Below are 27,519 nucleotides of genomic sequence, written 5' to 3' on the forward strand. Positions count from 1 at the left end.
TGAAAGATTAGCAATAGAAGCCAGTGAGGAAGAGCAAGCAGCTATTACCGACGCAACGCCGCTTAAGGCTTTAACTTACATACAATCAAATAAGGCTGAAAGTTCAGGTCAGCACAAAATACAGTTGAGAAAACGTAATAAACCGTCAGGACCTCCCGCTAAAAGACACAAAGGTGGTATACAAAGAGGCGGCTGGCTCTCGTACACATGATGAAGCCCACATTAGATGATTTGTATTTGAATCCTGTTTCTCAAGGGAGTTTAGGTGGCATAGACCGCTTGTACAAAGAAGCCAGAAAACATGGATATACACGAAAGCAAGTTAAAGCTTACTTAGAAACCAAAGACGCATATACACAACACAAACCTTTTCGGTCAAAGTTCAAACGCCGAAAAATTATTTCCGTTAATGTGGGAGACCAACATCAAATTGATCTTGTGGATTTTCAAAAATTTGCTAGTTATAACGATGGCTTTAAGTATATTCTTATGTGTATCGACTGCTTTTCTCGTTATGCATGGGCTGAGCCGGTTAAATCAAAACGGCCTGCTAATATTCGTGAAGCGCTTTTGAAAATATACAAGAGCGATTATCCTCCATTACGCGTTCAAAGCGATAATGGTAAGGAATTTGTTAGTAAAGACATGCGTAAGTTTTTTGAAGAATGTAACGTTACATTTTTTACAACAAAAAACGATGATGTAAAGTGTGCGATGGTTGAACGTCTAAATCGTACAATTGAAGACCGGTTGTATGTGTTCATGACCGAAAACAACACATACCGATTCATTGATATCCTTCCTAAGGTTTTATCCGCTTACAATTCTACAAAACACTCGGCTACAGGAGTAGCCCCTAAAGACGTCGGTCCTGAAGAAGCTGAGCAAATTCTCCAGAAGATGGTTGATGAACAAAAAGGTATGAAAAATCCAGAACCAACATTTTCTGTTGGCGATCATGTACGTTTGGCAAAAAGAAACAGACATTTGAAAAAGGGTACGAGACTCGTTTCACAGAAGAAATTTTTAAAATAACCCACACTACACGAAGCAGGAGCCATTACCTTTACACGGTCGAAGATTTAGCAGGCGAACCTGTAGACGGTAAGTTTTATCCGGAAGAGTTATCTAAAGTCAAAATGGCAGAAAAGCCATATCACAGGATCTCTAGGATATTAAGGGAAAGGAAACATAAAGGAAAAGTACAATACTTAGTACGTTGGTATGGATACGGCCCTGCTTATGACTCTTGGGAAAACAAAGAAGATTTGAAATGAGTTTTTACATGACATTGCCGTCTTCGGCGTCAGAGGGGTTATACTCTGATAACTGCCCTGGTAAATTTACAACGCTTCTCGCTAGACCCATAGATTTAGACGGTGCGTGGGAAGTAGGTCTTTCGGAAATTATTCTACCGCCTATGCGGATAAAGTTTAATACCGGATTATCCATTGCTGTCTCGCGTGACGGTATGCCGTCTAGAATTCATAGATTCGTCGATCTACATGCTTTTGAGGATGAAAATCATTTAATTCGTACGGTTAACAAACTGCTGAGGGAAAACGTAGATGATAGGGACTCGAAAACCTACGGCCAGATAATAGTGAGTGGTCAAGCAGCTCAGTTAAACATCACGCCGGGCCTCTCTTTAACTTTTACGGGCTCCGAATACGCGCGCGCACTAGGCATACTACACCAGTACACATATAACAGCAGAGATGCTCTGACTCATATGTTATATCCGGGACAGCATAGTCGTCTCGTGCATGTATATTGTGACGTGATTACACATGGGTTGGTAGGTGACTCAATGGTGCCTTTACTACGCACCTTATCGACTCAAGCGAATTCATTTCGAGAGACAGTAATTCGTTTTGAAAATCCGCATTATATGCCGTTAGCCTACCATACGTTTCAAACTATAGAAATAGCGATGCGCGATGATTTAGGGAAAGAAGTACTCTTTCATCCAGGTACATCAGTAATTAAACTACACTTTCGACCAAAGAAGCATTAAAAATGGTTCTACAGGAGTTAAAATTTGACGAGCACCGCTACACCCAGATCTTTACCAAACAGCATGGGTACGGTATGCCATATTATCGTGGCGCACCCATGAAAGGTGGTAGTTTCTGGGGTCGCGTGATTGGCTTTGCAAAGGGTTTGTTCAGCAAAGCTGCACCACATATAAACAATTTAATTGCCACTGCACAACCTCACATGAAAACAATGGCCAGCAAAGCTGTGGAATCCGTAATCGATAAAGCTGTTGAGCGTGTTAGCGAGAAATTACGCAACACGGCTCAACAACAGGGGTCGGGTATTAAGGGTCGTCGTCGAAAGAGAATAATCAAAACCACGAAACGTCAACGCGCAATAGACGCTATAAAAGACAAACTGTAACGATGGCTCTTATTGAAGCTGGCTCAGAACCCTCCATGCTGTTGGAAAGTCACTTGTTTTATCTTCCAGCTACGCTAACGGAAAGGTGGAATACACATGACTATGACTTGGGACCGTCTCAAGCCGTAACTGACGATTCAAACGATATTGTATTTACAATTTCACCGTGTCAAACCGAGCTTATCAGTTTAGCTGACATTAGATTTTCATGTGATTTACACGTTACTAATTCTGCTGGTACTGTTCCAACAGAAAAAGACTGTCTTGCACCAATTAACAATATTTTGCATAGTTTATTTCAGTCAGTTACGGTTTCATTGGGAGGTCGCAACATAACCGATAACAGTCCTTTGTATCACATTCGAGCGTACATTGAATCCCTTCTGGGTTTCACTGTTCAGGCTCAGAACAGTCAGTTGAGCCTGTGTGGATTTGCGTTGGACACTGACCTTGACAAAGACCCGTTATACATGAATGAGATAAATGGGGCAACAACATTTCATAGTAAGGGTGCCGAAACGCGAAGAACATGGTTGCAGACTTTCCGTCCGTTGCAGTTGTCTGGTAAACTACACTGCGACTTGTTCCAGCAAGACCGACCACTAATTCCTGGTGTAGAGTTGAGCATTAAACTGATACGAAACAGGGCTAGTCTTTGTTTTCTTACTGATAATGATCTAGCAGCTCCAAAGGCTTTTGCTATTCGAAACCCCAAGCTGAAAGTTCGAAAGTATGAACCTTCTCCAGACTTTCTAGCAGCCATGACAAAGCAACTGGTCACAACTAATGCAAAATATCACATTGAACGGGTTGCTTTAAGACAGACCACAATGCAATCAGGCCAGCAGCAGCTATCCTGGGCAAATATTGTTATTGGACAGTTACCCAAGGTAATGTTCTTTGCAATGTCACCCAATCGGTCATTCGTTGGCGATTTTAAGTCAACTCCGTTCAATTTTCATCATTTCAACATATCTAACTTAAGTGCTGAAATTGATGGACAGCTTTTTCCTACGCGGGGGTACAATTTAGATTTCCAGAACGGTGCGTCAATTGAAGGGTATGAAGGGTTGTTAGATACTCTAGAGCGGCTGCATGAAGGTCATGGCGAACTACCATTTGACAGGTCCGTATTTAACAAGGGTGGTTTCAATATTTTTGGGTTTGACTTCACTCGCGGCCATACGGGCAGAGGAGCGTTGTCGCTGATAAGGCAAGGTAATTTAAACATCAATGTTAAATTTGCAAAACCGCTACCTGAAGGTATAGTTTGCGTAGCTATGATGGTCTTCGATAACATTATCGAAATTAACAACAATCGCCAAGTACTTTTCGACTTTGCGCCATGAACAGCCTACAAATAGATTCAGCGCTAAAGCAAGATCCTAACGTTCGCGACATTTTTGTCGGAGTATTTGCCAGTGATACACTGCCAGCAAAAGAATTTCCAGGTGCATACATATCTAACACTCAACCGTCAGGTGCGGCGGGTGAACACTGGGTAGCATTTTATTGTACGAAACCCGGTACGTTAGAAGTTTTTGATTCGTACGGAAAAAATCCCGGCGACTATTCAGATGACATTGAAAAATGGATAGACAACGACTTTGTTATAATGTCGAATACTGAGCGACAGAACGCTGATAGTACTGTATGTGGTCAATATTGTATGTTTTTCGTTTTATTACGTTGCTACGGGTTTTCGTATAAAGACGTCATGTCTGCTCTCACTAAGCATAAAGGTGTGAATGATAAATTTGTATGTAAATTCATCAACAAGTTTTTTCGACTAAGGACTGTAGTCCGTGACGCAACATTTATACGCGACCTTATAAGAAATGGTTAAGCCGTTAGCTAAAAAAGCAGCATCAGTATTCTTTGCAGTACTGGTCACCATGCTGCTGGTAGTTTTAATACTTTAGAGATTGTTTCCTATTTTATCAAGTCCGCCAATCGTACGCAGTTGGAAGAATCAAGAAAAATTACGAAAGAGGTGCTGGATGTAATGGTGAGCGACGAAGCGACGCAAACAGATTAGGTTTCCCCCTTTCTTTTATTGATTTTTTCCCCACCCTCTTTTTTTTATCGCGTGCCAAAAGGCAGCGTTGTAAAATCATCTAACATGATGCGCTTGTCGTAAACAAGCTTCAATTTTTAGCCAACTGAACAGTATTAATTTCTTGGGTTTTTCCATTTCGTTTGATGTATTCTGGATATACAACCTGCACATGCCCATCCACACCATCCAGTAACCGCTTCAGCTGGTTAAAATCCAAGGCTTTTCCAGTCCGCGTCAGCTCCTTCGTGACCGAGTCCCAATCCAGAATATCTTCCGTAAATCCGTTCTGCATCATCCCTTTCACTTTCAACTCAATGCGCCCCGTATTGGTTTCGTAGCTGTACACTTTTGGACCACACGAAACAAATTTGACGATATGATTCTCGCCAGCTTCTAGCTGGTTATCCCAGTCCCCAAGAATACTGCCGGTATCAGGAAGCCAGTCGCCAGGTCGGTGAATGAATATGACGGAATCCGTGTCGTAGTACAGGAGGCGCTCGCCCAACTTTTCCATGAGGGATAACAGTATAAGTCGCGCATGGCTGGTGGTGAAGGCGGCAATGACAACATTCGTACCGTTGCTACCTTCATTGTAGTCATCCACTTTCGAGTGTGTTACCATTAGACACGTTGGGCTTACGCCATACACATCATGTATTTCAATAGCTTTTGAACGACACAGATCAGAATACCGTTTGGGGTCGTAGACAAACTCCGTTGAGTTCATATCGCAACTTTGACCGGTTTTACCCCAAAGACTGTTCACCACAATCTTGGTAGTGCTTTTCTTTCCAGCATCGAAAACCATAGCATCAGGATCCAAGGAAATGCCTTCGCGTTCTCTAACCGTCTGAATAAACTTGGTTTTCTTTTCATCGGAATCGCACCACGCAGGCCAACCACTGGCTTCCATTTTCACTTTTAAAAACTTGTCCATGTATGCCGCAAAGAGTTTGGTGTCAGACTGCGTCCAGTGCCACACTTCATACATTTCCACAACACGATACCCCACATCGATGGCATGATGTAGCTCGGGTGTCGCCCAAACCCTTCGAAACAGCGATCATCGTCTGTATGCGCACAACGGCTTGACGCTTTTTCCATTGCGCATTTTTGCATAGAACAAACATAAGCTTGCCGTTTATTGTGGCCGGTAAGACTGGATACAGGCATTGATTCGGAGCCGCTACTTTGCAGTAGACCAGTCCAAAATAATCTTTGGCATCCTTGAAATTGGATACGATTACTTCAGGATGGCCGACCGGGTATGCCTTAGTCTTGTTCACGAATGGGTACAAGCTAACAACGTCATAGTGCCTAATTTCTTCGTCATCCTTCACTTGGTAGTACAAACGACTAGCATTCGTCCTGCCTCCTTTGAAGGCGTCACGAGGATTCATTGGCTCACGAATGTTCATATTCAGCAGAAATGCGGCAATATCGGGATCTTGTCGTTCTTTGAGCCACTCACAACTCCATTTCACCTCTACAGTGTAGCCCTGACTTTCAAGGAAGCGTTCGCGTTCCTGGAACTCTTCGTAAACTTCGCGCATTTTCTTTTTGGAGTATGGTACAACATCGTTTTCTTCAGTACAGAAAGGATGTCCATGGAAGACGCAGCCGTTATACTCGTAAACGGTTTGTGTCTCCTTGTCAAAACCGTCTACAAAGTATCGCCCAATTTTAACTTCTTTGCCGTTCCGACCATGTCGTATACGACCGTTTGCGCTCATGTTTTCCCATTCCAGCCATTGTGTGGCTTGAATGCTAGTCCGTCGGTTTCTGTGCGGTCCGTGACTGGATAACGCGGCAACTTTGTTCTCGGGAAGGTGAAACATTCTCCAGTACCGGTAGCAGGCCGAAGGCATGGTCATGCTTTCCATTGGATTCAGCGACGTCAGAGCTTGGTAATCGCTGATAAACTTCAGCGCACACACACGCAAAACCGTAACATCGTTCGAGCAGTATGTCATCATCTGCTCGCGAAAATTCGAACACCCCATTGGCGGCCGCTTTAGCTTCAGCGTGCCACTTTAGAAATTCTTCTTTTTGCTTTTTTCGCATTCCATCAATCATGTACTGTTCCGGCTCGGGCCAGGGCAAATCGGTTTTATCCCAATTTTCAGGCTTATTAAATCGATGTGGGAAGTCGCCTTTCTGCACTTCGATTTCCAAGCCAACTGCTTTTGGTAACTGGCTCAACTTCAAAGCCAGAAAGTTGAGTGTATCACGTGAACGGATCCCCAGTTTGCGGTACCGTAATTCCAACAACTGCGTCCCACGCTTGATGACCTCCACTCCTTTCAAACCATTGTCCAACATGTACTTTAGGACAAAATGTCCATCGTAGCCACGAAAATTGTGTGCTATGATAGTAAATCCCCGATGCTTTTCTTGAAACAGCCAGCGCCCAAATGCCTCATCAACTTCCGTATTCATCGGCTGACCATCTTCCGGAAAACGTACTTCCGAACCATCAGCATATTGCGCAACGATGCATGTGGGCACATGACCATTCACTGGATCGTTGTAGGTTTCGTAATCGAAGAAAATGTATTTCATTTCTTCTTGCTGCCATGGTGGCGGTGCCTTGAGCGGTTTTATGTAGCACAAATGCGTAGCTTGAAGAAAAAAACCATTGCACGTGTTGCAATAAATTTCTCCGCACTGGTGTTTTACGTTTTTGCCACGACTGGAAAGATTTACAAAAACACCGCATGCCTGGCAGATGAACATTTGCTCGCAATAATTCTTTCCATTTTTCCTTTTCTTCTTATGGATATCGAAACACTGTTGGTTGTGGAACCGACGGCTGCATTCAGTGCAGGAGATTGGGTTGTCCACCAGACAATCGCTCTTGTTGCGGTAGCACGACCTACATTTCCCCTCGCAACGATGACGTTCTTTATGATGATACGGTCGATCGCAATCATTGCAGAAGTAGGGAGAGCAGTAAAAGCCTGTCGCGGTTGTGACCAGGTCAAAATGCTCATTGTCCAGCAACAAAAAAATCTCCTGCATATCATGGGTTTTACGCTCGGGTACCCGTGCAATAATCATATCGCCTTGATTGGCCGATATAACTTTAATTTGAAACTCGGGAAATTCATTTTCCTGTAGCACGCCTAAGACATCAAGGTCGCAGTAATGGCCGGGTTGCAGATCGCAGTTATTCATTATCTTGGCGGCCTCCGCTTCCAAGTTGTGAGTGCGGTTAGCGCGAATATAATTGTACCATTTATTTTTATGCTGCGGAACTTCAAGGTCATGCGTCAGGCGAAATTTCCCCAGGAACAATGCGGCGGGTAAGCACAAGTTATTCCCTACACGAACGCTTACAATGGATTTCTTGAAACGATTTCTGTCATGCTTAACGTGCTGATGCCTGAGGAACCAGGATCCACCAGCCGGCATGATAGAACGCCAAATCCGTATGGTGAAAGAATCGTCAATCACCAACTTCTGGCCGGAGTTCAGAAGCTCAATACGATGCATAAAAGCGGGTATGCTAAAGTCAGAGAGCTTTCGCATGGTTAAATAAAACGCTCTTTCAAGCCCATCCGATTTAAGAGCCACAACAACGCGGTCCGTCGGGGCAAATTCTTTAAAACACAAATCCATTATGACGCGCAAGATTTCCGGCATGATGAGCATGGTTTCTTCTTTTGCAAATATTCGCGGTAGCGAGGCTATCTGGACACGGTATTTCTGTTCAGTGCTGTTGAATGTTTTGAAAACGCGTTCCGACTCTTTGACCAACTGGAATAGACCTGAGAAATCGGGCAGCGATTCATCACGGACCGCTTTTCCACCAGCTTGCGGCACTTGAGGATCTTCATACTGCCAGTCGTCCAGTTGCGCAAGAGCAAGAGCGGCAGCTAAAGATCCGGGGCTCAACTGATCAGCCTGATCCAGATGCAGCAAAGCCGTTGCTAGAGTCTGTTCATTGAACTCATTGGGATTAGCAAGCATGTGATCAAAAGCTGCTTGATCTTCAACGGTTAACTGGTACGCATCGTTAGCTTGCTGCTGCTGCTCATCATCAACATCCATCCACGGCTCACTGAGTATGGCCGCAATAGCCGCATGATCAGATGCAGACAACTCATAAGTCATTTTTTCGCCAGATGTGAGGGATTAAAATGAAGAAAAATCTCGTGCCGCGCGGGTTTTATACACGAGCTGAATTACTGCAGCGTGTGCTTATTGGTCTGATGTTTTCTGTAATGCGATGCAATTGGTTAACAGTGTTTAAGCCACACCTTTGGGCGTTCCAGTGGGCGCGAGTGGATACTTACCGGCGCTAGCAGCGCCGGTAAGTAACTGCTCGGCCTTTTTCGACATGTTTGAACGTGAAAAACTAACGAAAAAGAACCACGTTGTATTATTTCCAACAACAACCATCTCCATCGAAAACAGTCTACACCATTACCACAACACTGTAATTCCACTAATACTGTAACCATTATCCCACGGTATGCGGTATCAAATGAGAGGTATGAAAACTGTACTGCCGTTATCCCATGGTATGTATTGTATGTAAAAACAAAACCATAAAAGAAAAGCACTACGACATTTTAGTTTTGGGTGTTCACCTCAGTCTCTTGCTTCTTGGTAGGCGGTTCGTCGTTGTCGTCGTCGTCTTCCGAATGCTTCCGTTTGTTGCCACCTACGACAGTCTCCGCAGGCTCAGTGCTGTTCAGGTATTCTTCCAAGTCAATGTCTCCGACCAGGAGAGTGTCGTCCAGTTCCTCTTCGGCTTCGGTCTCCGGAACCGCGTCGTCGATTTCTCCTTCTTCAGCTTCAGTCGCCGGCTCACTCTCCAACGTGTCATCCGCAAGAACGTGTTCACCTTCTTCTTCGTTTTCGTCACCCACGTCGCTTTCAGCTTCATCCGACGGATCGCCCTCGAAGAAACCCGAGTCAAGCGAGTTGTCCGGGGCGCCAGCAATGCGTTCGTAGTAAAAGTCGTGCAGCCGCTTCTACAAACGCCATGCATTGAATATAAGTTAAACTATGCACAGAAAAATACATCAACGGTGAGGGTTCTTACCATAAAATCAGTTAGACGGAGAAACAAGAGGAGGACGCCAGCATTGCGGGTGTAACGCTGAAGATCGAACCACATATTCTTGGCCCGCTGGTAGTAAGTGTAGTAGGTGTGGATCTGGTCAAACTCAGTACGTGAAGCCCAGTCCGAAATCAAATCGTTGGCTTGCTCTAAAAGGTTAAGCATGTTATAAGTATTGGATTAGACGAACACGGAAATCTTCACGAAAATTCAGTGGCTCACCAATGTACTGTGCAAGTAGTGGAAATTCGTCAGGCAAATCCGGAGTGGGAACAATGAGCCGATAGTAGAAATCGTGAAGTTGTTTCTACATGGAAAATTTTAAAATTAGCGATAAATCGTAAACCAAAGTCAAAGGAGAATTGAGAAGTGCAAATTTAGGTGAAGAATAAGATTTACAGCTGAAATACAGTGGATGCTTACCAGAAATTCAGCGATATGGAGAAACAAGACGAGAGCATCATAATGGCGGATGTAGTGAGCAAGGTCAATCCACAACGCATAGGCTAGGTTGAAGTAGCCAGAATAACGCCGGATTCTGCGGCAGTGGTTGAGAGCCAACCAATCCGAAAACAATTCATTTGCGATCTCTATAAGAAGCCGAGGTTTTCTTTTGGCATTCGAGTAATAACCATGTTATAAAGAGCCTCAATCTAACTATGAAAGGTCACCATTGCTAATATTAGAAAATTAAATTTGACAGCTTTTGTAAATAAATAAGTTAGCAGTGCATACTGTTTGAACTTACCGGTGTACTCTTCAAGCAGTGGAAACTCGTCAGGAAAATCAGGAATAGCCATGGGAGATGCTGAAGATCCAGTTCCAGTGGTGTGTAAAAGAAAACTGTCCGAATGATTTGATTTTGTGCTAGAGAAATCGACTTATATCCTCTGGCTTGGAACTCAACATTTTTCCTGGTGCGGAGCCATTGGCTGTAGGTGATTTGTAAACTCCCACTACCCTTGACCAGACTGATGTGGTCCGAAGCAGAGAGTTTTTGGTCTGGTGGACACTGGTTCTCTAACGATGTGGGTTGGGCTGTATGATACGTGGAGCTACCAAGGAAAATTCCTTATGACCCATTCGGTAAAAAGGGCCGAGGAGAACTATTGTAAGAATCCGGAAAAACCGTTTTTTAAACAATGGAAGTCGCGACGGAATCCGGCTCCCAAATATCAAGGTACCAGACCAAATCAAAAGAACGTGTAACCCAGATAAACAGGATTATGTCGGTAGCAACACAATGCAATCTTAGTCAGTGTCGCGACAAATCCGGGATATTAGCTAGGCATCAGGGCAAATGGATAGGAGAACGACAGCCATTATACCAAAATTCTCAAACAATAGAAATCAGGTCGCTGACGCGACTTATTCAGGATCTAAGATACGGATGCAGGGTAAATCAAATCGTCGCTTGACCCAGAAAAACAAGAACATAATGGCTCTTATCCGGGTCGCGAGACGGATTACTGTTTATTGCTTGCGCTCTAACCTCTTGTCATAGGTCTCCTCTCAACTTTCCTTTACTTCAACGCATACCAAAATTCCACAAAAACTTGTCTTTTCTCTTAACATTTGTACTAAGAAACTCAGCCGTATGCTTCGTGCCTTGATGGTTAAAAGTTTTCCCTTACACGTATGTACGGAAACAGTAAGGTTTAGTCTTACGAAGGAGAAAGAGCCTTAACCAGACCGACTGTAAGGAAACAAAAGGCAAGTACGGTGAAAAATCTGGAAACCAAATTTTTGCTAATATAAACCAACTGCAGCCACAGTTAAACCATCAGTTGCTTGAGCAGTAGTTTTTGGACGCTTCTTGGATCTTTTACTGTTACCTTATAACAGCACTGTAGATTTAGTAAGCTTGAGTTAACGAGTGACCTTTACATAATGTCTTCCCGAGCAGATTCAGTAGCATCTACCGGATCTTCTTCATCCTCATTGTCCTACGCATCATCCACTTCCTCCGATGGCGTGTATCGCCCATACAACTTGGTGGATCCTGGTTGCCCGTTTGCTAACGCTTGCCTGGAGATCGACCAGTTTTTTCATGTGTTCACTCGCACGCCAACGACTGCAGAGCTGGCTGCCATCTCCAATAGAGCATTCGGTAAGATAATTTTCCAATTGATTTTTTTGTCTATTATTGCAACAAAATTAAATTAAACAGAAATTGCTACCCGTATACGCCGTGATATGCTGGCCCGACGTCCAAACGTAAGCGCCATGGATAATCTTCCGGATGCCTGGGTGCATGCTATCCATCTGGCTAATATGATTTTGGTAAGTTCCACGATAGTTTTGGTTTAGTTTATTGCCCCGTCTTCAAAGAAGTGATATATTTTGTTAGCAAAAATATATTAGACGCATTCTTTCTATAGTATAGTTTTCTACCATTTATAGGGAGACATTCAGTTTTTCCATGACGCCCGTCTTATTTCTTTGGTTGGTCCGTATGGCCCTTGCGCCGCCTACAATTCAGTCTACCAGTTTGGCGTGACCGGCACCGTGCCGTACATTGGTGAGAATACCTTACCCACCTTGCAGCTTTACGCACCGCCAAATCCACCACCACCACAACCACCTACTGGCTTCTACACTCCAGCCAACGACTATCCTCCAGACAACACCCGCCACATCTACACTCCAATCAACGACGGCTTCGTCTATACTGCCGCTTACGAGAACGTCTACTCTCCGTTGCCTGACGACCACGAGCAAGAGCTAGCATTTTCCCTGCCACAACGTTCTCGCACACCGGAACCGACCCAGATGGTGGAGTACAGTCCCGCTTCTCCTGACATGTCAACTTTGAGCCATTACCTTACGGAGCCAGCACATACCTCTCGTTGGAATGTTGCCCGCGTTGCCCGGGATCGAATGCCTTCACCGACTCGCACACAGCCTTTCAATTTGATTCGCTTGACGTCACCATCTTCTGCCAGCAGTCCATACCGCTCACGTCTTTTGGATGCGCCACGAGGTGGACGCCGCCGCTCTTCAACTCCACCGTCACCCACAATGCCTTCCACGTCTGATGCTTTTACTACACCGACACGCAATCCATGCCGACCACGCTTTGTGAATGCACCGCAACGCCGCCGCCGCCCGCCAACACCGTTCCATTCAACGCCTCCTCGCGCATCAACGCCAGTACAAGACTATTCACCAGACGACCAGACCGCCGTTGAAAGAATCAATAGCCTTCTTTCCCAGCCTTTCATCCTTGACCAGATCAACCGCATCGCTAACTCACCCCGGGACCATTATCCGGAGGAAATTTACAGCCAGCCGACTACGCGAAAGCGCTCCACCGATTCGCCAAATGAATCAGACCCTCGCCGTCGCCGCTATAATTAACTTGCAATTTGCCTAATTTTTAATATTTCTTGTTTTTTAAAAATTGTTTTGCTTGTTAGGAATCCAGGACTTGAACTATTGGTCACTGTCTTGTGTCTTTGTGGTAGAGGTTTAGCCTGGAACTAATGTTGTGGTATGTTGTACTACTGTTGTACTAATGTTGTACTAGCCAACTGTGTTATGTTGTAGTGGGTGGCGATTTGTATTAAACTACGTTAAACAGAGTGTGTGGTGCCATGTATTAAACTATGCTGACTAGCTTGTTTATAAGCACGAAGAAGCTCTGTCTAGCTTAGTCATTAAATCAAGTTTTTAGTCTATCTGTATTGGTATAATTGTAACAATGATAGGTCCGGCTGTAGAGGTTAACATACTATTACATTTTGTACCCATTCATTAAGTAAAAGAATGTCACAATTAGCTCCGGTTAGCTTTCCACGAATACGGAACTATCGTATTGTTTTATGAGATGAGTGGCATCGTTCTTTGAATATTAAATGCTTTCAATCCGGGTTCAACGTGTTTGTAGTCTGGAGTTTATTGTATATCAAATTATACACTAGCGGTCTATGGGTCAATAAAACAAAAGCCTTTTATGAACATCCGGGTTAATAAGATAGCTAGTGACGTAACGCGCGCGCCTCGGTCTGCCGCGGTCGCGCGCGCTCGCTTATGGACCTATGTTGCACTTCATTCTAAAGCGCTTTTGTGTTGCTGCGACAAGTCATTAAACCCGCATATCTCTTTTTTTTTTTTAAACAAACAGTTTAATAGACCGACAACTGATTTCATTCAGAGTTCACATCAAGAAGTTATTGTTAGACATATTGTTATTGTTAACATATTCTTAACAACATTGTACCCATCAACCGCAAGTTGCATAAAAGCATCATTAGCAAAATGGTTTAGCTTAGTTAACAGCATAAAGAAGAGAAAACAATTCATCAGTCTAAGTAATAACCAAATGCGTTCAACCAGCCCTCCACTGCCGTCATACCAGCTGTGTCCTCCATTGCATTGTTGTCCAATGAATACTGAGTAGACGTAAATGGCGGCTCGAAATCATCTTCGTCCATGTCTCCTAAGAATCCGTCGTCCATTTCATTACCGCCGTCTTCATCATTGTCCTCCATGTCGGTATCCTGGCCTCCGTCCAAAACGACCGCTCCACCCCCATTATCCGACTCAAAGCAAAGCGTTCTCATACCTTCGTCGTCCGAACTGTCAGAGTCATCCAAAGTAATGACGGGCGGCTCTTCTTTGTCTTCAATGATGATAGGATTTTCGGCACTGCCAAGTGGATCGTCTTTCACGGTAATCACGGTTTGAGTATTCGGGAAAGTAAACTTCTGCGGGATGAGAATTCCGTTATTCATAGGCAAAGGCACCTTGAAGTGTGAAGACGGTGGAGTAGGAATAGTGGGAGGGACAGGTAGTGTGTCTTCAATGGTCGTACCGTCAGCGAACGTTGCCTGGAATGTAATAATACCCTTGGAAACAATGGCGGTCTGGCTAACAGGAAACTCCATATGCATAGTAGCCGGATGGTCAGCAGTGACAGACACTGCCAATGGTGGAGTAGGCTGAGGTTGCTCAGTGATGACAGCCGCTGGCAATGGTGGAGTAGGCTGAGGTTGCTCAGTGATGACAGACACTGCCAATGGTGGAGTAGGCTGAGGTGGCTCAGTGATGACAGCCGCCGGCAAAGGTGGAGTAGGCTGAGCTGGCTCAGAGAAGACATGTGGCGATGGTTGGGGGGTGGGCTCCCGCTGCCGGGTGAAATCGTAACCGCCAAAGTCCGGGGTTGGAGAACGGCTTGACGGTGGAGAGGGTGTTGGTGATTGGATTACACGCTTAGCTGGGTTCTGCTTCTTCTTCTTCGGCTTGGCCTTGGAAGTGGATGGCTTCACTGATGATGAAGACTTGGCCTTCAGCTTCTCTTTCTTCTTTCGGTCACGCTCCACACTGCCTGCCATTATGATGGGGACCGTATCCAGTTGTAAGTTGGTACGACGCGGATCGGGAACAATGTCACAACTCAAGAAGGCAACCGACCACTAAACACATTATACAGATGTAACATTATTTTTGTGAAATTAAATAAAAATCAATATACCTCCAACCGGTTGACCGCATGTTGCAAACGGTCTACCTCCTTTCCCGGCTTACTCCATCTACAGCTTTCGACAAACTTCTTGACACTTGCACACAGATCTAATAAATTAAATTTTCATTGTTAAAGTTCAAACCTTTTAACAAATAATAACGAAAACGTACCGATATTATACTGGGCACACTCCCGTTGCTCTTGCTCCGAAAAACCATCCCACTGGGTTTTCAACCCCTTGATTATAGCTACAAATATTTTTCTCTTAGAACAATACTATTAGATAATTTCGATAATAAAAAAATTAAAAAATTATAAAGATTTTTAAAAAAAATGGATAAGACTTACCACATTGCTGGCGGCACCACTCCTGATAATCCGCAAGATACTTGAAGGAGCCATGGAGCAAAAGATAAACTGAACTAACTGAAAATATGAGGGGATCCAGGCAGGTATTCCAAGGTAAGTGGATAGGATTAAAAAACTTTGGAATGAAAAAATTTGCTTGGCCGCTGAGGTTTTATACTCAAAAAAGTGTAGGTTTCAAACCTCAAAATTTAAAACAACGTATTAACTATTGTTTTAATTACTTGTACTACGCCACCCGTTAACTGAACTCTGTTGACCAGACTAAAAATTGACGTTTAGACTAGTAACCAACCGTAACGTTTCACTGAACAATACCACCATTACTTGTATTACCGAAAGTAACTGGAACGTGCTAATATCAGAGAGAAACCTACGTGGGCGTACTGCAGTTTCCAATCAACCAGTAAAAATCGTTCCTAAAACAATGAGTGACTGAAACGCGCTAATATCAGAGAGAAACCTTTGGGGTCGTACTTCAGTTTGGAATCAACCAGTAAAAACCGTTCCTAAAACAATGAGTGACTGAAACGCGCTAATATCAGAGAGAACTCATGTGGGCGGGCTTAAACTAATACATCCATACTGATACAACAACCATCTAAAATACACAGACTTGAAATTGGGCATCGGCTTCACGCGCACACACCGAGAGGGCGCTGGTCTCTTCGCTCGGACCACTGTGTTACGTCACTAGCTATCTTATTAACCCGGATACTAATGAAATCTATGTTCATAAAAGGCTTTTGTTTTATTGACCCATAGACCGCTAGTGTATAATTTGATATACAATAAACTCCAGACTACAAACACGTTGAACCCGGATTGAAAGCATTTAATATTCAAAGAACGATGCCACTCATCTCATAAAACAATACGATAGTTCCGTATTCGTGGAAAGCTAACCGGAGCTAATTGTGACATTCTTTTACTTAATGAATGGGTACAAAATGTAATAGTATGTTAACCTCTACAGCCGGACCTATCATTGTTACAATTATACCAATACAGATAGACTAAAAACTTGATTTAATGACTAAGCTAGACAGAGCTTCTTCGTGCTTATAAACAAGCTAGTCAGCATAGTTTAATACATGGCACCACACACTCTGTTTAACGTAGTTTAATACAAATCGCCACCCACTACAACATAACACAGTTGGCTAGTACAACATTAGTACAACAGTAGTACAACATACCACAACATTAGTTCCAGGCTAAACCTCTACCACAAAGACACAAGACAGTGACCAATAGTTCAAGTCTAATACTCCAAGTAATGCTGTACTTGGAGACAACGAATCCGACCCATACGATAATCTTACAGTATAACTAGGGGTTGGGCTAAACGGTGATGAACCAATAGCTGGCGAGCGCACTGTACTAGGGGTTTTGCCTTGAGTTGTCACGCCTGATAGATACTATATAAACCCTAGCATTTCAGTTCGGTTGTTCAGTTGGTAGCCAAAATGGATATGACACAGATGAGCAATCGCTTCGAGAGTTTTGAAAACTGGGCGGATCAGTCCCTTGCCTTTATCAAGGGCAGCATGACGAAATCCAATGCGCATACTGTGGCCTTATTATGGGTGACTGGGTGAACTCACGGTATAAACCATACTACCGACACCGTTTAGCACGTCCAGACTGTGTTAGGGCTAAGGAGGGTTCCGAATCAAGAAAACACATTCCGCACTCACCGGCAATGAAAGACTACAAGACACGCTTTGCTACTTATGCTGAATGGCCTGTTAACAAACACCAGCATCCCAGGGATATGGCTGCAGCCGGCTTTTATTATGAAGGCCGGGATGACTGTGTACGCTGCTTTCACTGTGGTGGTGCACTTTATGCTTGGGACAAAGATGATGTTCCGTGGGAAGAGCACGCTTGGACTTACCCGAAATGTCCGTATCTTGTACAAACAAAGGGCTCAGCATTCATCATCGATGTTCGTAAAAACGCCAAGAAGCCGAAACAACATGTTGTGGACTAACGCGAAAAGCTGCAGCACCTACAACTTCCGAAGACCCCAAAGAGAAATTACGCTGTAAAGTATGCTATGAAAGTGATTCGGAAATCATGTTCAGACCATGCGGTCATTTAGTTTGCTGTGCGAAATGTTCAAGCAGGCTGCTGATGTGTCCGATTTGTCGGGGTGTCATTTTTCATAAGTGCTGGGCTTTCTTCTGTTAGTTTTACTGTCTGTATCATGCATGTTTATTCATGTTCATAGAAAAAAGAGGGTGGGGAAAAATAAACCAAAGAAAGGGGAACAACCGGTTCAAACCGGCTCCAAACCGGTTCGACTGAAAACCGGACCGAAACCGAGCCGAACCGGACCGAAACCGAGTTGACCGTAAACTAGCGCTATATCTTCTAATATACAGACTGTAGTTGTACAGACTTTGATCGGATCGGTGCCCAGTGTCTCCTGCTAATTTTAGCATGCTTGATGCATTTTTCAACATTATTAGTCAACAAATTCAACATTATTAGTCGAATAATTGTTTTAATATTTTTAGAAATGTCTTTGCATTAACGTAATCGAGGAAGCAGATTGAGTCCTTGGTAGCATGGGACTACATGTAATTTTTAAGCTTTATAATTTGATTTGATCAAGAACAGCCATTTCTAAAACCGGTACCTAATGTCTCATGCTAATTTTGGAGTGAAATTTTTTAACGCTAAAATTGTATATTTGCTGTCACCAGGAGTTACCCAACAAAGTTATTATGTACTTTAGCGGTTACAAGTTAAACCACAGAGTGTTCGCAAATTTACATTTTATACACATTGCTCGGTCTACAAGGCAGGCCGCTGCTTTTGCCCATCAGGCAAAAGCAGCGGCCGGATGGGCAAAAGCAGCGGCCGGAGCTGAAAGTGGTCTATAAACTGGTGACCCCGCTGCAGTACTTATTTCTGCGACGCTTCGGTCATGCAGTGCCCGCCAGAAGCGAGTGCACTTTCCTAATTAATTTAGTTTTTTTTTTGCTGTTACGAGTACTACACACATCGAAACACCCGTGCCCACCGTCTCAACCGGTCGTGCACCGATTGCCTCAAATCTCTTAAAACGAAAATAAAGGCAATGGGATCAACAACCGATTGTACCACATACAGAACAAAGCACACTTCGTCGGCCGTCTTGTTTTCCTGCAGTGTAAACATCATAATAGTCGTGTAAACTTGCGTCGGACCCCAGCATACGATAATGCTAGCCGTCAGGAAGCTGATGACCAGAAACGCCCGTGACGACACACGCCGCCGCCGCGGCTTTGTCGCACCTTCGCTCGCCGGCAGTCGCACTGTCGCTGGACCCTTGAACTTTTCACCGGGCGGCGGGGGCGGAGCTTCTCGCGAATCCGACGCATACCCACTGGATCCGGCCGCCTCGATTTTGAGCATCCGTTTGGTGGTTCCTGTGGGTCCCTTGGCCAGGGTTTCCAAACGATGGAGATCGGTGCGCCGTTGGGTTTTATACTGTATCAACAGCCAAGGGTAGGCCGCCGCCACGAATATCACCGGCAGATCGTACACGACAACCTGTGCCAGAAACAGCCACCCCCACACGGAGATTATATCGATATAGCAACCAATCGTAGCCGGCAACGCGTAATACGACAAATCCACGATGTAGGCCGGTAGCGCTACGACGTTGACGAATACGACAACGGCCAGACAGAGTATCGCGGCCGTTTGTTTGGAGTGATAATTGCGGTACGCGACCGGGAAGGTTATGGCCCAGATGCGGTTGGCCGTTATCAGCACGTGCAGGTATAAAATCACGCCGGAATAAACGTAAGTTCCGTATTTGTACATCTTACACAACGGTTCACCCAGCCACCAATAGTAAAAGTAAAGGTTATTGATGATATCCAGTGTCTGTTTAAAGATGACCCAGGCTAAGTTGCTTATCATCAGGATGATTATATACACGCCAAACGGTGTCTGGAGGTGGCGGTCACGTAGAAACGATAGCAGGACGAATCCGTTTAACGGCACGGAAATCAGACTGGATGCTAAAGCGGCGACGGAAGCGTAGCACCATGCCGGACTCGAGAATGGGGCGAGAACCATTGTCCCATCACCGAAAGCCGATGATTGGTTGGTTACTAACCACTGTGACCCGTCGGGAGTACCTACGGCTGTTACGGTAGCCATCGATGCCGACAATGGTAAGTATAGTTTTCCGCTAACTGACCGTGCGCCAAACCGTTAAACAGCAATACGTCCGCCTCTGGATAGTTCAAGAATTTCGGATAAAAAATGCATATATAGTTCAAGACAAATAGGCAAAAAAAGACTTCCGCAATCAGGATAAAAGCTTGACATCAACCGATACAGGAAGTTGGTCATTGAGGTGATGACTAATCAGATGACGGTCTGAGAGTCTGAGACAGTTAAATCCGTGAATGATACTAAATCGCGTGCGGTGTCCTGCGTATTATCAGCGTATATGTCACAATTTCTCTGTATTCCGTGCACAGTTGGAATAAATAACCTTTATCTGAACTATATATCCACAAAACAGTAAAGCATGCACAGTTTTGACGCGGCAAAGATCTGTACGAGAGGCCGGCATTTGGGTTACGCGATGGCTTTATATCGTTGCCGCACGGAACCATAGGAATACGCTGTACGTAATAAGGGACCGATCCTAGTGAAAAACGGATCTGCTGTTTGCAAAGTATTTATCGGCATTTATAGACTCGTTTCCATTTCTGCGTCTGAAAGGACCATACGCTGTGCTTGTGTCCATAGCTTGCTCAGCATAACTAGTATTATGCTTTGTGCGACCAAAGGATATCGCTCTTCGAAACGGACGAATCGACAAAATTTTCGGAAAAATGAACAATGTAAATTTATGTAGCTATTCCGGGATGGGAAATGCGTTGATCTTATAATAGAATTGGTCGAAGCTGAACGGTAAGCGGGCTCGGAAATCCTAATCGGCAATTATCGTCGACATTGGATTATGTGCTCTTTCTAAGCCTTGTTGTAGAAGTCATCGCACTAAGCATGCGTGGGCACATTGCTGATTGCGCGTTCGACGATATGAAAGGTCGTACACTGTGATGCAGATAAAGCGTAACACTTCATGACCATGATTCAGATGGGCGTTTCGCGTCGGTATTTAATTACAATTGTAAGCGGTATTTCATAAGCAAATGATAATTTGTCTTAATACAGTCGCTATTTTTCATGATTTGGATTCGGCACACAGACCCCCAAAGCTGTGACATAGTTCTTGCATGTTGCTTTCCCGCGCATGCACACCAATTTGATATCATATAATATGTATCAGGTCACTTCCCTTAACAAATTTACAACCAAACAGTCCAAACTTATCGGGCTTATACATGTATGTTTTCACAGGGTAACTAAATTCACAGCTAGAAAATGCACGGTGGATCACGTAATATCATTATAGACTAAGTGCGGTAAGTAAAAACAGCCAATTTTACGGTAGCTGATTGTCAGGTAAAACTACAAAAATGCAAAACACTTACTGATGTTGAAAGATGCGTAATCTCTTGAATATGCGTATTCGTAAGTCGTAAATACGTCGCCTAATAACGCTATCGTCACTAATTCCCTTATTTTAGCCAACCGTTTATTCGACATAAAACGATCCTAAGTAGTAAATTCCTTTTTTCAACCCATTTCGTTTCACAGTATGTAGAAAACAAGGTATTTATACTCGTACCGTCGTACGTATGTAAATAAGAACCGTTTTGTCGTTTAAGTGAAATCTGCTATATGGTTCATTTGGTGCTTCGAAAGCGTAGTATAATTGTATAGCCCGCAACCGAGCTGGACATTTCTGATTAATATGCACTGAAAATGGCTTATTGACTCCACTGCCGTTCCACGCTTTGGCGTATCCTTGAAACCTTGAAGCAAGCAGCATATACCCTGTTGTCCCATTCATAAAGAATTGCAATGCCTACCGTGCAAAAAGTCCACCGCCAATTATGGGATACATCAGGGAAGAAAGTATTAGTGTGGGGTTGATTACACTGACTCGCGCTATGTGGAAAACTATTTGGATGATTACAAAGAAAAACTCCCCTATGACCCAATAGATTAGCAACAATACCCCAGTCGTGCAAAACACCAATTGACACTGACGTTGCCGGTAGCCCCATTTCACTTCCTTATCTGCAGGGCGCAGTACACCCTCGCCTGACTGCATTATTACAAAACCTATCGATCCAGAAAATGACTGGCTCCGCCACTAGCGTCGCGAGGCTCATCTCGTTGTACGCTGCAAGTGGAGCGCTAATTTCTTTATTAAATCTCCAGCGCACTTCCATTAAATGCAGTAAAAAAAATAGCACCACTTCATCTGCAGTGGTTTTAACAAGAGATATTGCTGGGTGCCGTTGTATCATTAAGAAAATGGTACTGTTGCAAAAGTCCCTTATTTCCACTGCGGAGACGGAGATTTGTCCCAACTGGAGCGCGCTACGCCGGCCAATCAAACGTACGCTCAAGATATATACGCTTACAAAAGATCAGCAGCAAGCCTGCTTGACTGCCATTAGCTACTGTTACAACAGTGGCGCATTCAATTAGAGCGTACGTGTTAGCCGTTGCATACAATATATACCCCGGCGACGCGGAGCCATTCATCAGGCTATCACATCCGGCCACGCTTAACTTCATTTTCTTCACATCAAACAACAAATGACGGGGATCGCGAACTTGAGCATGTAATAATATAACAGCGACAGGCAGCCAGAAAATTGGTAGTGTGTACTGTGTAGTGTTGTGTGTTCTGCGTGTAAATGCCTGATCCCACCGACTACTTGATTATTTCAACAGCTGTCGCCCAAAATGTACGGCATGGTCATCCAGTCTATGGCGGCCTATCTGCAGCAGACCTATGGCGATCTGCTGTATCAAGAGGTCATCGAATGTGCCGGCATTCCGGTGACGGTTTTCAACACGCACGAAGTCTACCCGGATAAGTATGTAAAGGCGCTGGTACAGACCGCCGCCCGGGTGCTGGAGGAGGACAAAGAACCGGCGTTTTATTTGGAGATTTTCGGGAGGATGTTCGTCTTGGTATGTGATATCTGGGTTGCGCGTTATAACTGCATAATTACGCCGGTTTATGGCCGCAATGAAAGATGTAAAAGCAGGTTAATCGTATTAGCATTGTACTATTGATTCGCTGATAGATTGATCGGCTGATTTTATTGATAAGAAAAAAGTAATTACAATTACCATGGAAGACGTCTGCGGGTTAATTTGCTGACAGTGCAGTGTTGTCGGCATTGTCGTTCGTCATGGGATTCATTAGGTGACGGTTACGCATCGCTGATCAAGAATGTCTGGCTGCCAAGCGTTCTAAAAGATTTTGCTTAACCATTAGATTTTGAATTATGCGAGTAGTTAGGTTGCTTGTAAAGTTTATTTATTTCTTTGGAATTTTGAAGATATCAGTTATATACAGTATACAACTTACAGCATACTTATGTAATTAGCTAATGAGTGTTAGCAAAATAAGTTTAATTAATTTAATGCTATTGCAGTATTGCCATACATATGGACACGACAGGGTACGTAATACACTGTTTGCAAAGTACAAAGATATTAAAAAGATTATTTTATGAAATATTGTATGTAATGCAGATTCTTCGCGTGTCGGGCCGGCATTTTCGTGATTTAATTCGCAACATGAACCACCTCCATCACTGCATGCGCTACAGTTATCCCCGCATGATCCATCCATCCTTCGTGGTTGTCGCTGAGGATGTATCCGGTATGGTGCTGCATTATGAATCGGTGCGGCAAGGCTTCGCTCCCTATGTCACCGGTCAGGTAACCAAAGGAAATATTGCATTCCGCTGCCTTGCATAACTGCAGAATTATCAACATGACGACATTTTCCCAGTGTCACTACATGTACAATTTGACACATGGCCCGGGGCACGTGACTTGCTTTTCTTTATCTTGGACAGTTGAAAGAATTAGCCACTAACAGCAAATTCTTCAATAAGCCCTACTTCAATGTCAGCGTGATGGAAGAGCGCGAGCTGTCACAGCGTGGATCCTATCTGTCAGTATTACGTCTGGATTTCCCCAATACCGGATATGCAGGCTCAATATCCGGTTACAATCGCCAGTTTACACCCCGGTTCCCCTGCCTTAACTCGCAGACATTTTTCAATATTCTTCCCTATAGTCTCTGTGAGTTGGATTAAACTGTCTCATTCGTTGGTGTGGCGCACGCGTGCACATGGTGTCGTAACAGTGGCGTCGCGTCGTGTCAGTCCCTTTTTTCAGTGGGAAATTAATCACGTTACACTTGACGCCTGATCGTAGACGGGTTCTGATGTCATGTCGTTACAGTTCTGGACGAACAGCTGATAGTCAAGATGTGCAGTATCCGGCTGCAACGGTTGTTCGAAGACAAAGTTGCCGGCCGACCGTTGGCGGAGTTTTTCCGACCAGCGCAACCCACTTTTAATTTGACATTCGAAGAGGTACGACAACAGCAGTTAATGCTGAAAACGCATATAAGTACTACGAGTTTCAACAAATTTTTTTTTAAGTTGATGGTTGTCGAGTAATACTCGTACTATACTGACTTGTAATTTTGGCCTGCAACGCAGTTATACGGAAACGCCAAGCAGGATGATATAATAGTTTACGAATAGCATTCATATGATTGTGTACAGTCTATACAGGTACAATATTCGCAGCACCATTTGCTTAACGATGCCGTTAGCGACAATATGATAGCACAAGTAGGTATAACTATATTCTTGCGGCTTTTCGTAGATTTTACACTTGCAAGATGTCGTCATCGAACTGGAATCGGTGCCCACTATATGCGTGGAAAATCCTTACACCAAACAGAAATTCCTGTCACCTCACCGAGTACTGCTCAAGGGAGAATTCAAACAAACTGCCACCCAGCGCGTCCTATTCATAAGCTCAACGCCAACGTACGCGCCAAATTGACCCGATAAATTACTGAACCGTTGTCGTGCCTCACGGCGGGGTTTCTTTTTTCAGACTCAATGACCTTTCCGATTTAGAGCGCATCGGCTTCTATCTGAGTGATCTGCCGCTCCACAGCGGATCCGCGGATTTGGCCGCGTGCGGGTGGCATTCCCAGCAGAACACATTCCGACATTTTCAAAAAGAAGCAGAAAAAAGCAAACAGCTGGAAGATTCACTGAGGAAGTTAGACGAATGGCAGCGGCGTGGTGATTCTTTGCTGATGTCCATGATACCGAAGTAAGGCATTGCAGACCGCCCGGTGTATTAACGGTTGGCCGGTTACTGACGATCGGGAAATTATTTTGTTCAGGCACATAATCGAAAAAATGATGGATACAGGAGAACATTATTTTTGTGAGGTGGGAATCTAGTGCAATGTTTGCTACAGTGTGCTTGTATTTGGAGCAAGTCGTTTTGCAGCCGTATGATGAGGTCACCATCATGTTTGTTCGATTATTTGACTTCAACGTAGTTTGGTAAGTGCTTCAGTAAGAGTTTGGGGACATAACCCTGTTAACCCGGTCCATTTTGACTGAAGCACAAAAATATCTGCAAATGCCTATCATTATTCTGAAGAACGTGGAACCGATAATTATGGGCATGCAGTGCCCTGCACAGACATTTTTGTTTTTTTTTAAACCACATGAATACGTCCCAAATATTTAAAAGGATGTGAAATCGATATTTGGGATGTGTGTTGTGTGATTATGCGGCACATTTTTGCCTTTTGCATTCGGTCATTCAGCCAAAATTAATAATAAAAAAGATTTCTATAGCAAACACTCGTTTCTTGTAAATTTTTTCAATCTACAAAAAGTTCGTTTTTGCTGTTAATATCAGAATCGCCACATTTCATATATGTCTGAAAACAAAAAATATCGCTTATGGTATGATATATCTGCGCATGCATTGCAGTTCCAAAATTCCCCAACAGAAGTTGTGAAGGTCGTGAGTGAATGCTGGAGTGCACTGGATACTCTAACTGGTACAGAATTATCAAACTGTTTGTACAGCATTATCAAACTTCCATGTTTAATGTTTATATTGCAAGGGTAAATGATTTTTGCTATTTACTGTACAATGTGCATCGACATAAACCAATAATAACACTGAATATCTGAGTTTTAGCGTAAATGGCATTACTTCTAATAGTAACTGTTTAAACCAATTTTACCCTTTACGTAGATAATTATGACGTGTTAAAAGTGGAAAATCGAGGCGAAGAGTACATGGTACGTAGTGTTCTGAGCGGTGAAGCGGTGAAGCCAAGCCAACCAAAGCTCATTGTCCGCTTCTCATCAAGCTGATGTCGGCAAATAAACTCATCGTCCGGTTGTCCAATAGGTCGCCAGTGGGATTCCAGATAAAAACGGCAACCAGCACGCCAGCGAAACCGCTAGTCTAGCACTGCAAATCATGCAGACGGTTATGGACATGGACTTCGCCCCGCTACCCGATCGCAAACTGCAGATCAGAATCGGGATCAATTCCGGTAAATGTACCATCTGAAAAGCAGCGGATCGTAATGCAAGCAAGATTTTTTTGTGTTCATAAAAAGGTGTACATCTATCTGTAGACAGAAAAATTGTTATGCATCAGTTATTCAAGGTTCTGTATGCGGTAATTTTGACTTAGCCCTTACTCTAAGAAGGCTAGAATACGGTAGTCGGCATTAATTTTGTGATGCTTGAAGATCACTGTTTTTAGGGCCGGTTGTGGGGGGTGTTGTTGGACTGCATTTGCCTCGATTCTGCATATTCGGGGACACCGGTAAGATGACAAAGATACGCAGCACAAAATACTGCTATAGTGTAACCTTTAGACAATGCTGTGAGATCAGCCGTTGTTGCCGCACTGTTAGTAATAATTAATATTACTTAGCCAATACTACAGCAGCTTGAAAATTAAATTCATGGTAAGGGCCGCGTGTTACATCAGCTTTCCGGGTTTGCTGTGCTAGATCAGTTCCGCATGAACATTACCGTTTAATTTGTTCCTCATTGCAGTAAACACAGCATCCAGAATGGAATCTTCCGGCATGCGTAAGGCACCTCTGCTGATTAATTAACTTTATACCAATCGTATGATCGCATCCAACAAGTCTGTTCTTCCTAATGAAAATAGTGTCAATTTGTGCAGCTTTCCGGATTCAGTGTAGCGAGACAACAAGAAACATTCTGGTCACAACCGGTGATTTTGAGATGAAAAAGCGTGGAATTATGAAAATCAAAGTAACTACCCATGCGCTTTTATTAGTAATACTTTTATACAAATAATAATTTATAGTTAGTGCTAATCTGGCGTTTGATATACAGGGAAAAGGTGAAATGATGGTCTACTGGCTTGTGAGTAAACACGGATCGGATTTTGGTATTGAAATCGAAGACCATGCACTGCTTTCGTTGACTACAAGCACTTCTTATCTGATTGAGCCCGGTCCTCCGTCACCGGCATCTTAAAGGCCGGTTTGCTGAAGGCCTGCCTACCTGCTCGCCCTTTTTTAGGCGGTTTTAACACGACACAAAATCTGCGTGTTGCGATTTCTTACTAGGAGTATTTGGATGTTGCCTAACGCTGGGACGATGAGAAGATTAAGCTACCCAATCACAGCAGTATATCTTACCATTGGTTAGACTTTACTGAGCTCTGATTGTTGTTAAAAAACTTGGATTACAAGTTACGGCAAAGGGCACGCATACCCATTAGAAGGGTTCTAAATTTTGTAAACAAAGGTATTTAACGGAAAGCACCGATAAAGTAAAAGACCACTTGCTCTCTTACACTTTACATTTTTTGCCGCATGTACAGCATACATAAAACCAAGAGGTTTTGTACGTACAGAGTAGTGGAAAAGGTGAACAAAGGACAATCGACACATAAACAAGTCAGGAAACTTAAATCTGATATGCAGGGAATAACATGGTTTTTCACGGTCAGGAGAGCAAGGATGATTTGGTGGAATATGGGTAAATTTTCGTCGGAAACTCTGAATATTTAAGACATAATTACTTGTACAGTGTGTCTGTGAGTACTGCTATGGACTGCAGTTGCGCCGATCAGTAATGCATTCATGGTGCAGCGATGTTTGAACAAGTATGCAAAATTAATGTCCAATGCTCTCGGCAACACAGT

The 27,519-nt window shown here is 43.7% G+C and overlaps 5 protein-coding genes and 1 long non-coding RNA gene across 7 annotated transcripts; 2 read left to right on the forward strand and 4 right to left on the reverse strand.

The window, feature by feature from the left end:
* The first annotated feature begins 615 nt into the window (after positions 1-615).
* Positions 616-12,955, forward strand: LOC129580972 (uncharacterized). Its single transcript, XM_055471760.1, has 4 exons — positions 616-919; positions 11,440-11,643; positions 11,704-11,816; positions 11,937-12,955. Exons 1-4 carry the CDS (start codon positions 646-648, stop codon positions 12,891-12,893), a joined length of 1,548 nt encoding a protein of 515 aa, XP_055327735.1. The 5' UTR covers positions 616-645; the 3' UTR covers positions 12,894-12,955.
* LOC129580980 (uncharacterized) lies at positions 9,039-10,433 on the reverse strand. The gene is made up of 5 exons (XM_055471773.1): positions 10,282-10,433; positions 9,957-10,123; positions 9,756-9,840; positions 9,516-9,682; positions 9,039-9,444 (listed from the first exon to the last, which is right to left on the reverse strand). The coding sequence occupies exons 1-5, from the start codon at positions 10,331-10,333 to the stop codon at positions 9,040-9,042; spliced, it is 876 nt and encodes a 291-aa protein (XP_055327748.1). The 5' UTR covers positions 10,334-10,433; the 3' UTR covers position 9,039.
* On the reverse strand, positions 10,756-13,463 carry LOC129580983 (uncharacterized). 2 transcript variants are annotated; one of them, XR_008689413.1, is made up of 3 exons: positions 12,074-13,463; positions 11,928-12,004; positions 10,756-11,856 (listed from the first exon to the last, which is right to left on the reverse strand). It is a non-coding gene; the product is annotated as an uncharacterized LOC129580983 (long non-coding RNA). The 2 variants fall into 2 exon arrangements; XR_008689412.1 differs by having other exon boundaries at positions 11,928-12,016.
* Positions 13,464-13,756: 293 nt separating this feature from the next.
* LOC129580866 (arp2/3 complex-activating protein rickA-like) lies at positions 13,757-15,367 on the reverse strand. The gene is made up of 4 exons (XM_055471592.1): positions 15,349-15,367; positions 15,171-15,248; positions 15,010-15,107; positions 13,757-14,950 (listed from the first exon to the last, which is right to left on the reverse strand). The coding sequence occupies exon 4, from the start codon at positions 14,867-14,869 to the stop codon at positions 13,838-13,840; it is 1,032 nt and encodes a 343-aa protein (XP_055327567.1). The 5' UTR covers positions 14,870-14,950; positions 15,010-15,107; positions 15,171-15,248; positions 15,349-15,367; the 3' UTR covers positions 13,757-13,837.
* Positions 15,368-18,332: 2,965 nt separating this feature from the next.
* Positions 18,333-19,467, reverse strand: LOC129581246 (cysteinyl leukotriene receptor 1-like). The gene has a single exon (XM_055472217.1). The coding sequence runs from the start codon at positions 19,444-19,446 to the stop codon at positions 18,373-18,375; it is 1,074 nt and encodes a 357-aa protein (XP_055328192.1). The 5' UTR covers positions 19,447-19,467; the 3' UTR covers positions 18,333-18,372.
* Positions 19,468-22,076: 2,609 nt separating this feature from the next.
* LOC129602789 (soluble guanylate cyclase 88E-like) lies at positions 22,077-27,119 on the forward strand. The gene is made up of 17 exons (XM_055501942.1): positions 22,077-22,440; positions 22,911-22,937; positions 23,011-23,199; positions 23,340-23,568; positions 23,731-23,864; positions 24,163-24,329; positions 24,400-24,624; positions 24,698-24,746; positions 24,808-24,863; position 24,994; positions 25,303-25,372; positions 25,573-25,619; positions 25,732-25,879; positions 26,095-26,157; positions 26,394-26,429; positions 26,527-26,618; positions 26,703-27,119. Exons 1-17 carry the CDS (start codon positions 22,210-22,212, stop codon positions 26,844-26,846), a joined length of 1,908 nt encoding a protein of 635 aa, XP_055357917.1. The 5' UTR covers positions 22,077-22,209; the 3' UTR covers positions 26,847-27,119.
* The last annotated feature ends 400 nt before the right edge of the window (positions 27,120-27,519 follow it).

This window comes from Paramacrobiotus metropolitanus, unplaced genomic scaffold, assembly GCF_019649055.1.
Source record: "Paramacrobiotus metropolitanus isolate TYO unplaced genomic scaffold, Prichtersi_v1.0 Parri_scaffold0000001, whole genome shotgun sequence".
Classification (NCBI taxonomy): Eukaryota; Metazoa; Tardigrada; class Eutardigrada; order Parachela; family Macrobiotidae; genus Paramacrobiotus; species Paramacrobiotus metropolitanus.

Bases quoted from the DNA above. Each gene is read 5' to 3' on its own strand.
- LOC129580972 (XM_055471760.1), top strand. From the start codon at position 646: ATGCGTAAGTTTTTTGAAGAATGTAACGTTACATTTTTTACAACAAAA. The intron at 920-11,439 runs GTATGAAAAATC...CTTCCCGAGCAG, and splicing joins GATGGTTGATGAACAAAAAG to ATTCAGTAGCATCTACCGGA. The intron at 11,644-11,703 runs GTAAGATAATTT...TAAATTAAACAG, and splicing joins CATCTCCAATAGAGCATTCG to AAATTGCTACCCGTATACGC.
- LOC129580980 (XM_055471773.1), bottom strand. From the start codon at position 10,333: ATGGCTATTCCTGATTTTCCTGACGAGTTTCCACTGCTTGAAGAGTAC. The intron at 10,124-10,281 runs GTAAGTTCAAAC...GGCTTCTTATAG, and splicing joins ACTGCTTGAAGAGTACACCG to AGATCGCAAATGAATTGTTT. The intron at 9,841-9,956 runs GTAAGCATCCAC...TTTTCCATGTAG, and splicing joins TCCATATCGCTGAATTTCTG to AAACAACTTCACGATTTCTA.
- LOC129580866 (XM_055471592.1), bottom strand. From the start codon at position 14,869: ATGGCAGGCAGTGTGGAGCGTGACCGAAAGAAGAAAGAGAAGCTGAAG.
- LOC129581246 (XM_055472217.1), bottom strand. From the start codon at position 19,446: ATGGTTCTCGCCCCATTCTCGAGTCCGGCATGGTGCTACGCTTCCGTC.
- LOC129602789 (XM_055501942.1), top strand. From the start codon at position 22,210: ATGTACGGCATGGTCATCCAGTCTATGGCGGCCTATCTGCAGCAGACC. The intron at 23,200-23,339 runs GTAACCAAAGGA...TATCTTGGACAG, and splicing joins CTCCCTATGTCACCGGTCAG to TTGAAAGAATTAGCCACTAA. The intron at 25,373-25,572 runs GTACAGAATTAT...CCCTTTACGTAG, and splicing joins TGCACTGGATACTCTAACTG to ATAATTATGACGTGTTAAAA.